Raw genomic sequence first — 11,804 nt, forward strand, 5'->3', positions numbered from 1 at the left:
TTTAATTTACTAGCGTTATCGTTTGTCAAAATAAATAATGATACGATTGGGCATTGTTTCATTATTTTTAATACGTTTCGAGACATTATGGTTATGTTATGGATACCTTCTTAATCATTTGATGATGCAACATGTCACACTCCAGTTTGGGTATGTCTGAAGTATTATTGGGTTTAATGAGTTATTCATGAAAGCTTGTGAATGTACAACAAGGATCTTGAAGCTGTTTGGGTTTTGTTTTGCTTGGAGGGCTCATATCTTGTTTTGTGCTAAACTTGTAGTCGAGCCTTCTATTATGTATATTTGTTGTGTTGGTAATGAAATTTACCTTCGAAAAAAATTACTGTACTTCAAAGTAAAATATGATTGTATAAAAAAATATATAGCAAAGACTCTTGACAAAGTTTGCTATTCACATGGAAAACAAAGAAAACATTTATGCGATGTTGTTATCAATCATCTGAACTTACATGGATTTAATCAGCATATGGTGGAATTATATATTTATACTCACATGGGCAAGGCACATCTCAATTTACCGGTTTTTAATGGATTGTTTAAGATTGGTTAATGAAGGTAAACAGGTACCAATTCGACCAACTTAAAATCATAAGGTCCAAAGTAACCGATAGGATAAAACATATGTACGATTTTGACATTTAAGTCTTTTTATATTCAGAGTAAAATCTACCCCAACCTTTGTCCTCAGCTCAGCTATATATGACTTACTTCAACCCTCTTTCTCGCTCTCCTCGCTCTCCTCATCTCTTTCTCTCCCTCCCGGACTCCGGCAATATGCCGACGGAAAATTTCCGGCCAAACTCGCCGGCGACCTGACTGTTGAGATCCGAAATCGATTCTTCTCACTTTCCAGGTACGCAAACATTTCGTTTATTTTCGTCTTTATTCCTTGAAGCTGTTGTTTTTCTCAGCTCTTTTGGGCGAGATCCGAACCACTACCGATTCGGATCGGACCTTAGCTCTGTGCATAGTTTTATTGATTTTGTTTGCTTGCTGTTGATGATGTGTGTTTTTTCTTTCGTAAAATTTGTGTCTTTGGTATTGAATTTGTGTTTGATTTTGTGAAAAATATGCAGATTTTTGTGTTTGGATTGACGGAAATCATCCGAGAAAAAGTTGTTGGAATTCTCGATCGTTTGGTGAAATAAGCAGATTTCGGAACCATTTTGTTGGAATCCGATTGGGGATGGCTTTGAGATTGTTCGAATTTCGTTTTCGATATAGAAATTAAGAATGGAGTTTGCCTTGGAATGTTGACTTTTCTTTGATTGATAGGAAGGACTAAATCAACGGAAATCAATTGCCTGCAAAGAAAGGATTTGTTTTTTGGGTATCGGGGGTTGATTGATTCGAAATTTGTGTAGTAGGGATTTTTTTGGAACCTGTATAAAGATTGTTTTTTGTTTGGGAGTTTTGATTGGGATATACTGAAGTTTTGTTAACATGAGAAACATGCCTTCCCCGGTGGCTCAGTATGGGAAAGAAGAAAAAGATGAGAGAGCAAATGTTATTTCGAATTTGAAGGGGAGAATGAGTGATGGTCGTCGTAGGTGTGGATCAAGTGATTCGCTTGTCCCTGGTCTTGTTGACGATGTAGTTTTGAATTGCCTTGCTTGGGCTTCTAGATCGGATTATGCTTCGCTGTCATGTATTAATACAAGGTTTAATAAGTTAATTAAAAGTGGGTATTTGTATGGGTTGAGGGAGCAGTTGGGAATTGTGGAGCATTGGGTGTATCTGGTGTGTGATTTAAGAGGGTGGGAGGCATTTGATCCAGTGAGAAAGAAATGGATGACATTGCCTAAGATGCCTTGTGATGAGTGTTTCAATCATGCGGATAAGGAGTCTTTAGCTGTAGGAAGTCAGTTGTTGGTTTTTGGCCGCGAACTGTTGGATTTTGCTCTTTGGAAGTACAGTGCAATACATCGTAGCTGGATAAAATGTCAGGGAATGAACCAGCCCCGCTGTTTGTTTGGGTCTGGTAGCCTTGGTTCAATTGCTATTGTTGCGGGTGGGAGTGATAGGAATGGAAATGTTTTGAAATCAGCAGAGATATATGATTCCGTATCGGGTAGGTGGGAGATGCTACCCAACATGCACACACCACGTAGATTGTGTACTGGTTTTTTCTGGGATGGCAAATTCTACGTTATGGGTGGAATGTCAAGTCCTAATGATTCACTGACTTGTGGGGAGGAATATGATCTTGAGACGGGGAAATGGAGGAAAATTGAGGGTATGTATCCATCTGTCAATATAGCTGCACAGGCTCCTCCTCTTTGTGCAGTTGTTGATAACCAATTGTATGCAGTTGAGTATTTAACCAACATGGTGAAGAAGTATGACAAGGGGAAGAACACCTGGGATGTTTTAGGAAGACTTCCAGTGAGGGCTGACTCTTCAAATGGCTGGGGCCTGGCCTTCAAGGCTTGTGGAAAGGAACTTCTTGTCGTGGGTGGGCAACGAGGTCCCGAAGGTGAAGGTATTGTTCTGAACTCATGGTCTCCGAAGTCAGGGATCAAGAATGGCACTTTGGATTGGAAAGTTATCGGTGTGAAAGAGCATGTTGGGGTGTTTGTGTACAACTGTGCAGTTATGGGTTGTTGAAGATTCTTTTTAGATTAACACAAAAGAATGTTACTGGTTTCTGCGATCTGACGTGGCCCTTCCCAGATGGTTCCTTGTGCATGTATCTGATTGACTAGGATTAATTGTTGCTGAGATAGCATTTCCCTGGCTCAGAATTTGGTTCTCTTAACATGCCTGCATCTGGAGATGTTTCATACTTCCATGATCCTGCATAAGATTTGCTCCAAAAAGATCGAAGTAGGGACACATGGGTAGTATGCTGCTTCCTATTTATTTTTCAAGTTGTGTTTCTCGTCTACAGCTTAATTGTTTATTTTAATAAATTGAAAGCGTTATTGTCTAATGATTTGTTTTTATAAATTCGATGCTTGATAGTTGATAATGTTCTTTTTGTCACAATTTACAGTTTTCTCGACCAAGATAATGAAATGTTACCTATCAGCTTCTTGATTTTTTTTTTTGGGTCGAAATCTATCAGCTTCTTGTTTAGCCTTACTGTATGTGCTTCAGAAATGTGTCAATACATATTCAGTTTTGTTTAGAGGGTAATATTCCCTTGCTAGCAGATATCTAGTAAAAAAATTATGCTCCTAAATGAGAATCTGCTTCAGCAGTATTCCAGATTGATAGTTTGGGAACATAATATGTCAAACTTCATGGCAGAAGCATATCACCGTTTGTTTGAACATGCACAGGCACAGGCACACGCACACACGTCTGTTACTTATAGTTTCTATCTAGATATTCTCTGGGCAATTTTCTGTGTAGATTTAGATCCTAGTATTTATTCTAGAAGCCTACAATGTGAGATACATGTCGCCATGAACCTAAACTAAGGATGATTTCCGTACATTTAATTTAAATTCGTTAGCCATTTCTGTACTTGGGAACTTAGTTTTTTCTTCAATTTGTTAAATTTTGATGTGTGCTTGATATTTTTACTAGCTTGTAGGTTGAGGTATTCTACATTGTGGTCAAGATGTATTTTTGTCTAGGTACTGAGATGTGATTTTTGCATTTAGAGCATATATTTCTTCAGTGAGACTTTCCTGGTTTAACGTATCTTCTTTGCCTGGATCAACATCTTATTTTCCATATTCATCTGGATTTTCAATCTTCAATGTTGCAAATAATGCAACATCTATTTTCCCAGTAAATAAAAAACCATTGCTAACTTGCCTTACGCTGACTTTTACATAATTTTTATTCAATTTTTTGTTGTTACGCTATCTCAGTTTATCTATTTTCTTCAAGTTACTTTGACATCTGTTGTTTTCTTCCATGCTTGCTTACTTCGTATTTGCATTTCACCGATATGTCTGAACCCTTTTCTTCCTCTTTGAAAAGAAATGACAATCCAAAACTTTTTTGTTACTATGGTTGGCAGAGTAGTTGTGAAATCCTGTTCCTGGATTTCACTGTTTAAAATTACGTATTCCGTATTTCGTATTCTTAGTTGCGATGCTTTTATATTTATAGCATATTTGATCCCTACGTATCGTTCCACTTATCTTTATATATTTGGATAGTACTCGTCGATACGAACGCGTGGGTGCAAACGGATTGTAATTCGGAATTATAACGAAGATTTTATGAGGTTTTGAACGTCGAGAATATTTTGGTAAATTGATAATTAATTGAACGTGTGATATTTTTGTCTGATCATTGGATGAGTCCCACTTGGGCCACCCCCACTTTTCTAGAACCCTCTCTCCTTCCTCTTCTTTCCCGTAACTCTTCACTCTCTCTAAGTCCCTAACTCTCTCTTTCGGCTCTCCCTTTTCTCCCAGTGAAACAAACCACCATCATCACCAAAAATTTTAGCTTGTTGAACACCAAAACCACCATTATCTGCATGTCTTCACCACCATAAACCTAGTTTTGAGTTTTGTTCCATTGAAAACGAATCCCAACCTCGAGTTCAAAGAACAAGGTTTTGGACCGAGACTTCTAGGCGTACTTCAGGCAATTTCCAGCCATCTTTTGAACTCAAAACAGGCATAAATTGATTCCTCATGTTGATTAGATAAATTTTCATGTTTGGATCGTGTGATTTGGTTGAAAAATGAGACAGTTCTAACGATTTAAAGTTTGCCCAGTTTCCGGCGAAACCGTGACCTTCTAGACCATTTTCCGGCCAAAACACGGTGAGTTAGCTGATGTGCAAGGTACCAATCTCTTTGTCTTGTCAAGAACTACGATTTTCATTTTTGAGTCACTTGATTTCGTTGAGCATTAACAAAGTTACGGACGTTTAAAGTTTGCCCAGAAATTCCGGCGAGTTACCAGTTTTTCCCGCGGACAGCCCTCTTTCAGGCCATTTTCCGGCCACCTCCGGCCACCATTTGGACTTCAACCTGATATAATCTTGTTCTACACTTCCCTAGCTTCGTTTTGGTACATTATGGGTCGAATTTGGATGAGATATGGAGTTCTAAAGATTGCCCAGAAAATCTGCAAAATCTGTAGAATCCGGCAAAATTTCTTTAAAGTCCGCCAAACATTATAGCAATTGACGATCCGACCGTTGGATAGTCACCAAACTTTGATACATTATAGTACGTATTATTTATGGACCTTAGGAACTTGCGAATCGAAAATATAGTGGTTGGATCTTATGGAGCAAGTGACGTAGGATCATGGACCCTACCTTTGAACGACGATTTGATTCTCATTAAATGTTGTTGTGGGAGGCATATGAGAGTTTTTGAGTATGTGAATTATCGAAGGAAATCTAAATGTGGACTTGTAATTTGTTTTAGGCGACGATAGTGCGTGATGTCTCAATTCTTGTGCTAGGGTGCGTTAGCGCGGACTCCAGGTGAGTGACTTTAATGTATGTGATATTGGTGATTACCCTGTTTTCATAATTGTTATCCTATGTGGATATGACTTGGTTTTCTAAATGTGTTTTCTATTGAATTGTTATTTTTAATACTTAGCCATCGATTTATGTTTATGAAATAAGATTTGATGTGTATATTTGAAATATGGTTTAAATTGTATGATTGGCATGTGTGATGAAATGTGAGGGCTAGTAGTGGACCGTTAACCCACTGCCATGGGGTTCGTTGCTTCAAAGCTTGTTTCATAACCCATTTCATTATTTCATTTCTCGCTTCGTTGATTCGTTCTAAATTTAGTATTTGTACCTTGTTTCACTTTGTTGAGCTTTTGTAAATTGAGTAACTTGTGCCTTGTCTCGTTTCTTTGAGCCGTTGTACATTATGGTTGTTGGCCTTCCGCTCGGTTCCGTTGAGTGATTCGGAACTAAGTTTCCGCTAGTGTTCCATTGAGTGGTCCGGTTCCCTGCTCCGTCTGGATTCCGTTGAGAGGTCCGGAATCGTATCCATTCGGATTCCGTTAAGAGGTCCAGAACCCTTTCTACTTCGTGATTCCGTTGAGTGGTTCGGAATCCCATTTGGTATTATCGTTCTGTTGAGAGGTTCAGAACCAGATTAATTGCTTTGTTGATTCTTTGAATTGAGTTTGGATTAAGATAGCTTCAGAGATGTAGGCTTCGGCTGAACTGTGTCGCTTTAGCCCTATGTTTCATTGTATTATATGAATTTATGGTTGTGAGCTTTTGTGACTTGTTTCAGACGAGCCGTTGGATGTCTGGGTGACTCCTTCAGGATTTTCAGTGACTTGATGATGATTTCATAAAATATGATTTTATATTTGACGTTTATAACCGTGATCGATTGATGGTTTTTAATATTATCACATACGTTGAATTATTGTCACTCACACGAGTTTTGCGGCTTATCCGGGTAGTTGTTTGCCTGGTGCACCATTCCCATGGTGTAGGAGCGATTGTGCAAGTTTTAGTAGATACGAGGAGCTTTGGGGTAGCAGACAGAGTTCAGAGAATTTGGAGTGTTAGGTGACCCCTGTACTTTTCCTTAAACAATTGTAACTATTGTTATTTTCAATTCAGTATTCCAGTTTGTATTTCCTGGCATCCCCCAACAGTCTACTGTAGCACGTCGATCCTGGACGTATGTCGGGATCGAGGCATGACATTAGTAGTTAAAAGTGAAAGATTGTGTTTGATATGTCTGAGACTTTGTTATATGCCATCGTAGGAAAGGATGAATACTTGGTAGTTGAACAATTTATGAGACATGTAATGGTAAGTGATTCCTTAATTGTCTACCACCAAGCCATTTGGTCTAGCGGCACCTGTTTTCACTTTGTTATAGAAGGGCTAGAGTTTAAATCTCATGACGAGAGTTTGATTGAGCTTATCCAAGTTTATGCAAGAAAAATGATTGAGTGAGGGTGTCAAATGACTACATATTGTAGGAAAAGTTTGAAAATTAGCTATTTCTTGCCCCCATTGAAACCTTACCTACAATTTTCAAGAAATTTTTGAAAATTAGCCATTTCCCATTCTCAAAATTCATCCTTGACTGAACTGTCAAAATTTATCGAAGTCATCATTCACATATAAGTACTCCTCGTCACAAATTGAAGTTGTCGTCGAGACTTTTGCCAGGCGAGGAGTACAAAACGTCAGAGAAGGCATTTTCCAAATCTGCCGACATAAGAGAAGGCATTTTCCAAGTTTTGAAATTCCACTAGCATCATTAACTTAAAGTTGAATGGAACATGTAAATACATTACAAAAAATCACCTATATTCCCGTTTGCATTAAATGTTAATAATTTTAGTGTTTCTTTGCAGAATCGTATTTATTCATTTTCTTTACTACTCTTAATAGTTTTGGATTTATCTGAATTTTTTTTTTTGCAAAAATAACCTACGAATGATGAATTGAAAATAGATATTATCAGATTCTTGAAAAAAGTTACGAAGTGAGAAAGTGTGTTGAAAAATAAAGTTCCCCAATCCTAACACAATGTAGAATCCCTAAACGGAAGAGAAGTGATATATGGATAAGATATAGTATTCCGTATCTTAAATTTATATGTGTTTGAATGAATAAATCTAAGATTAATAAGGATTAATGAATTTTAAAATAATGGAAATTGAAATGACTGTTGTAGGCATAATTTACTGAACAATTATACAGGCCAGAGAGAGAGGGAAGGTGCAATATAGAGAAAGAAGAGAGAGACGTAATTGAGGTATGTTTTATTCCACCCCATTGTACCTTTATTTATAGTAGTAGGATAGCTAAAATCCTTACCATTTTAGGATTACAACTCTTAATAGGTAATAAACTCCTAGTAGGAATATAAGACATATTCCTAGATCTACTAGAATTTACACAATCATATTCCTAATCTAATAAGACTGCAACACTCCCTTTTGAGTGTGTAAATACTCAAGTAAATGGCATATTAGGTCTTCAGTGATGAAACAAGTACAGTTGATGAAGTCGTTGGCATAATGAGTGAATGCGAGTCTCAGATCAACGGAAGAATGCATAAAAAAAGTAAAACTCACAAAACCTCGCTATGGTAAAACCCAAGGTAGGAGAAAAATCCATAGACTAAGGAGAAAAGTGAGAAGTTGCATTAAGTCAAAACTATACGTCTTTTGGACACAAGTAGAAGAGCTTACAAGGGTATGATCAGCACGGGGTGGGTGGCTCGTTAAAACCTAGTTAGGTAGCAAAAACCAGTGGGAAAAATGCTTCTAATTGTGGGGAAAAAGAGTACATTAAGATCAAGTGAGTATACTTCTGGATACTCCCCCCCTGAGTTTGACAAAACTTCCAAATGAGAACTACAAGCATTGCATATGATAGTTAGGCATACCAATTCCTCGGACAAGCTTCTGGAAGGTTGACTTCGACAATGACGTTGTGTAGAGGTCTCCAAGGTTGTCTGGGATCTACTTGCATGACTTCAATCTCCTGATGATATGCTGATGTAGATGTAGACACAATATATCTTGGTGTTGACTTCGTTGATGTTTCATGGCTTGGTCAGGTTGATACATGTAGCATAATCTTCATGGATCGTTGTGGGGACTCAACGATGGATGAAAACATAACAAGTACTTTGAATATGCTTAACAAGAACTCCTAACCATGTCTCACTTGTAGCGTAGTGAAGTAAGGTGAGTCTTGGAACGATTTGAAGATTTCGCAACTAAGGTCATATCGTGGACCTCCAAGATATTGCGATATCCCTAACGGTAAATACATAACCATTTAGGGATTTTGCCTTGTGCGGGTTTGATAAGTAACTAGTGTCAACATAACAAACAAGGCAAACATCATTCCAAGGATCAGGGGGGTTGGATCCGCTGAAGATGCGTTGGGATTTGATTTGCCCAAATTCGTAGTACCTTCAAGATAGGTCTTTAATACCAATTCAGTGGTTGTGTGTAGGTATGGTGCTGCATCTTTACAAATAGATCAACAGCGAAGGAGATGTCCTGTCTAAATACAATGAGCTAAGTACAACGAAGCGCAAAGTTGAACTTAGATATGGAATTTCATATTCCATAACCTCTTCAAGGATCTCATTTGCATATAACGTATGAACGATCATAGGTATACTCAAATGTGACACTTTCAGGGTGTAGTTTGACTAGTAGACCAAAATACCATTAGAACAAAGTTTCAACTTCAGGTCAAGGCATAAATGAGTTTTCCCAAGATCCTTCATCTCAAATTCCATCTTCATGTGCGAGGCAGTTTTCTCAAGCTCTTCTAGAGTCTTAGTGAGATTCGTGTCCACGACATAAACTGTAACTCTAGCAATTTGGAATAAGACTTCATAATTTAACACGCAAGGGCATAATTCATCCCTGACTGATCAAATAATCACTTAGACGGGTATACCACATTTGTCGGATTGTAAGTGAACGCCTCAAACAAGTTAAAAGGGTGTTCCGTGGTTTGGAACTATTTGAACTAGTCCATGTAATTCTTCGGGAACTTACATGTAACTCTCCGTATCTATATCCCCATGGAGAAACACTAACCACATTTCATAATGCTGCTATTAATCACAGGATGTTTGAGAGAAACCTTGCGCCGTAAGGCGTGCTTTATATCACACTATTTCATTCATCTCATAACGCTTCCTTTCCCACTTGTAACATAACAGGGTTACCTTGGGCAGTGTAGGAACGACAGGTCCAAAACACACTTTGGTAAGGAATTTGACCTGGATTATAATTTTAGTTGTCCAATCAGTTCTACGTTGTCACTTAATCAACAGAACACAGTTCGATATCGTCGCTTTTCATTTATGTCGGTAGCTACCATATAATGAAAACATCATTGATGGTAATCTCATTTCAATTCCATTTAGCTCATCCAAACTAGTATAAGGGACCAAGAACTTCAAGTCTCGGGAGTAATGCGGATTAATCTCATAAGATGAAAATGATTTGAGATAGCGATCGAGTTTAGATTCATTGTTGTGCCATGTCTTCCTCTCCTAAGGAAGTGAATCCTATGAACCGAGTGATCTGTCGTGCTCCAGGCCAAGACAGATTGACTGGCTATCCGTCGTTGTACCGGGCTGTCCAACAGGGGCGTCCAAACCATCCAACGGGGCCGGCACACCCTCCAGGGATGTTGACTCGACATTCGTTGAGTACGTCTATCCTTGCAGGCATGTTTGTAGCTAGTATATGATCTTGTCACTTTAGCTAGATCAAAAGAATGCATCTAGAGCAAAATTCTGAAAGCTAGAATTCATCACACTTGTTTATCACACTTGTGCGGTACGAGGATAGAGATGAGACATAGTGGGCAACATCCATGCAAATTTGCGCCGTTCTTCAAGAACGTTGACATTCTTATCTTCCCCTAACGACAGAAAAACTGTCTCATTAAAGTGATAACCGGCAAATGAGCGATAAAGAGATCATGTACAAAGGCTCTAAGAGAGCTAGTGTGAAGGCGAATCATAATCGACAAAGATTCACATCCTTCTTTGGGGACCCATGTTGGTACATTATGGTGGTGCAACTTGGCACATGGAATCTACACCCAAATGCGTAAATACGAAAATCGTCAGGTTCGTACCTAGTAACCAACTGTAACGTCAAATAGGTTGGGTGGCAATGGGCCTCAAGGCGGACTAACATAACTGCGTACAAGATTGCATAACCCTAGGCAGAAACTGAAAACTTGGTACGTTTACCAAAATCTGGGCAATCATTTAAATTGCGCTTTATGATTGCTAGGCGAGGCTATTTGGGGTGAACATGGGAATTCAATGTTCAATTGCAATACTTTATCGAAAACCGTCGATATAAACTCTCCGGCATTATCCAGTCTCCCAGATCTTAAGGGATAAGTATGGTGGTGAACCCCAGGAGGTTTAGCAGCCATGTGTGTGGACAAACATATGACCAGTTTGTTGATTCATCAACCAAAACCATAAGTATTTATATGGTCCACATATATTCCCTTGAATCCATTGTGAAAAGAGAGTCGTTTCATATCTTTGCGAGGAATGATATAGAAATCAAATTTCTCAACGAGTGGGCTTTGGCAAAGTGTGCTTTTAGGCACAAGATCCTTACTTCGGGTAAGGAGATGTGTCGTAGCATCATTGTTCAACCTAAGTGTCCCAAAAAAAATCATGCCAAAGCAAGTAAAATTACTCAATCACAAAGCTCTAGGCTAGCCATATGTGGCTTGTTCCCAGTTGGGAGACAACCCATTGGCCCCAAATCAAAGCTACATGCTCATGTTTGGATGTGGTGCAAAGATATTCCACTATATTTTCTTTAGTGGTTTCATTTATGATCATTGTTCTCTTGAATATCCTTAAAAACTCAACAACAAGGAGAATTTAAGGTCCCTTAAATGGTAATTCGGTACCGTTCATACAACGAGGAGCGTGCCAATGCTCTTAATCAGGTTGGATAAACTTGAAGTCGTTGTTAGAGATGTGATTTAGGTGTAAAGTTAGTGTGCGTAGTATCGCATTCATCCAGACAACTAACTTTCCCACATTCATACCCAATCACATGTTTAATTGAATCGGTCACATGTATTAAGAAACATGATTCAATTAACTCATATTCGAGGACAATATCAATAAGATTATCCATAAGTAAAACATACACCAAACTTGAATCCAAGAACATAGAAAAATGTTCACAAAGTAAATGGTTTACTAAGGGATTCGGCCAACAAAGCCATCCATGTCAAAATTCTACTCTTCCAATGATGTTTGATGGAGCACAATTAGTCTCACATATTGACTACAAGAACGGTACTCTTCAACGACATTGGTAGAACATAACCA

At 38.4% G+C, this 11,804-nt stretch overlaps 1 protein-coding gene across 2 annotated transcripts; it reads left to right on the forward strand.

Moving 5' to 3' along the window:
- The first annotated feature begins 591 nt into the window (after positions 1-591).
- On the forward strand, positions 592-2,953 carry LOC137741734 (F-box/kelch-repeat protein At5g60570-like). Of its 2 annotated transcripts, none has more exons than XM_068481448.2 (2): positions 592-874; positions 1,098-2,953. In XM_068481448.2, the coding sequence occupies exon 2, from the start codon at positions 1,465-1,467 to the stop codon at positions 2,626-2,628; it is 1,164 nt and encodes a 387-aa protein (XP_068337549.2). In that variant the 5' UTR covers positions 592-874; positions 1,098-1,464; the 3' UTR covers positions 2,629-2,953. The 2 variants fall into 2 exon arrangements, with proteins under 2 accessions (XP_068337549.2, XP_068337550.2); XM_068481449.2 differs by having other exon boundaries at positions 710-874; positions 1,297-2,953.
- Positions 2,954-11,804: the final 8,851 nt, after the last annotated feature.

Source organism: Pyrus communis, chromosome 11 (genome assembly GCF_041283825.1).
Source record: "Pyrus communis isolate YQ-2024b chromosome 11, ASM4128382v1, whole genome shotgun sequence".
In the NCBI taxonomy this organism is placed as follows: Eukaryota; Viridiplantae; Streptophyta; class Magnoliopsida; order Rosales; family Rosaceae; genus Pyrus; species Pyrus communis.

Coding starts and splice junctions, on each gene's coding strand:
- LOC137741734 (XM_068481448.2), top strand. CDS start 1,465: ATGAGAAACATGCCTTCCCCGGTGGCTCAGTATGGGAAAGAAGAAAAA.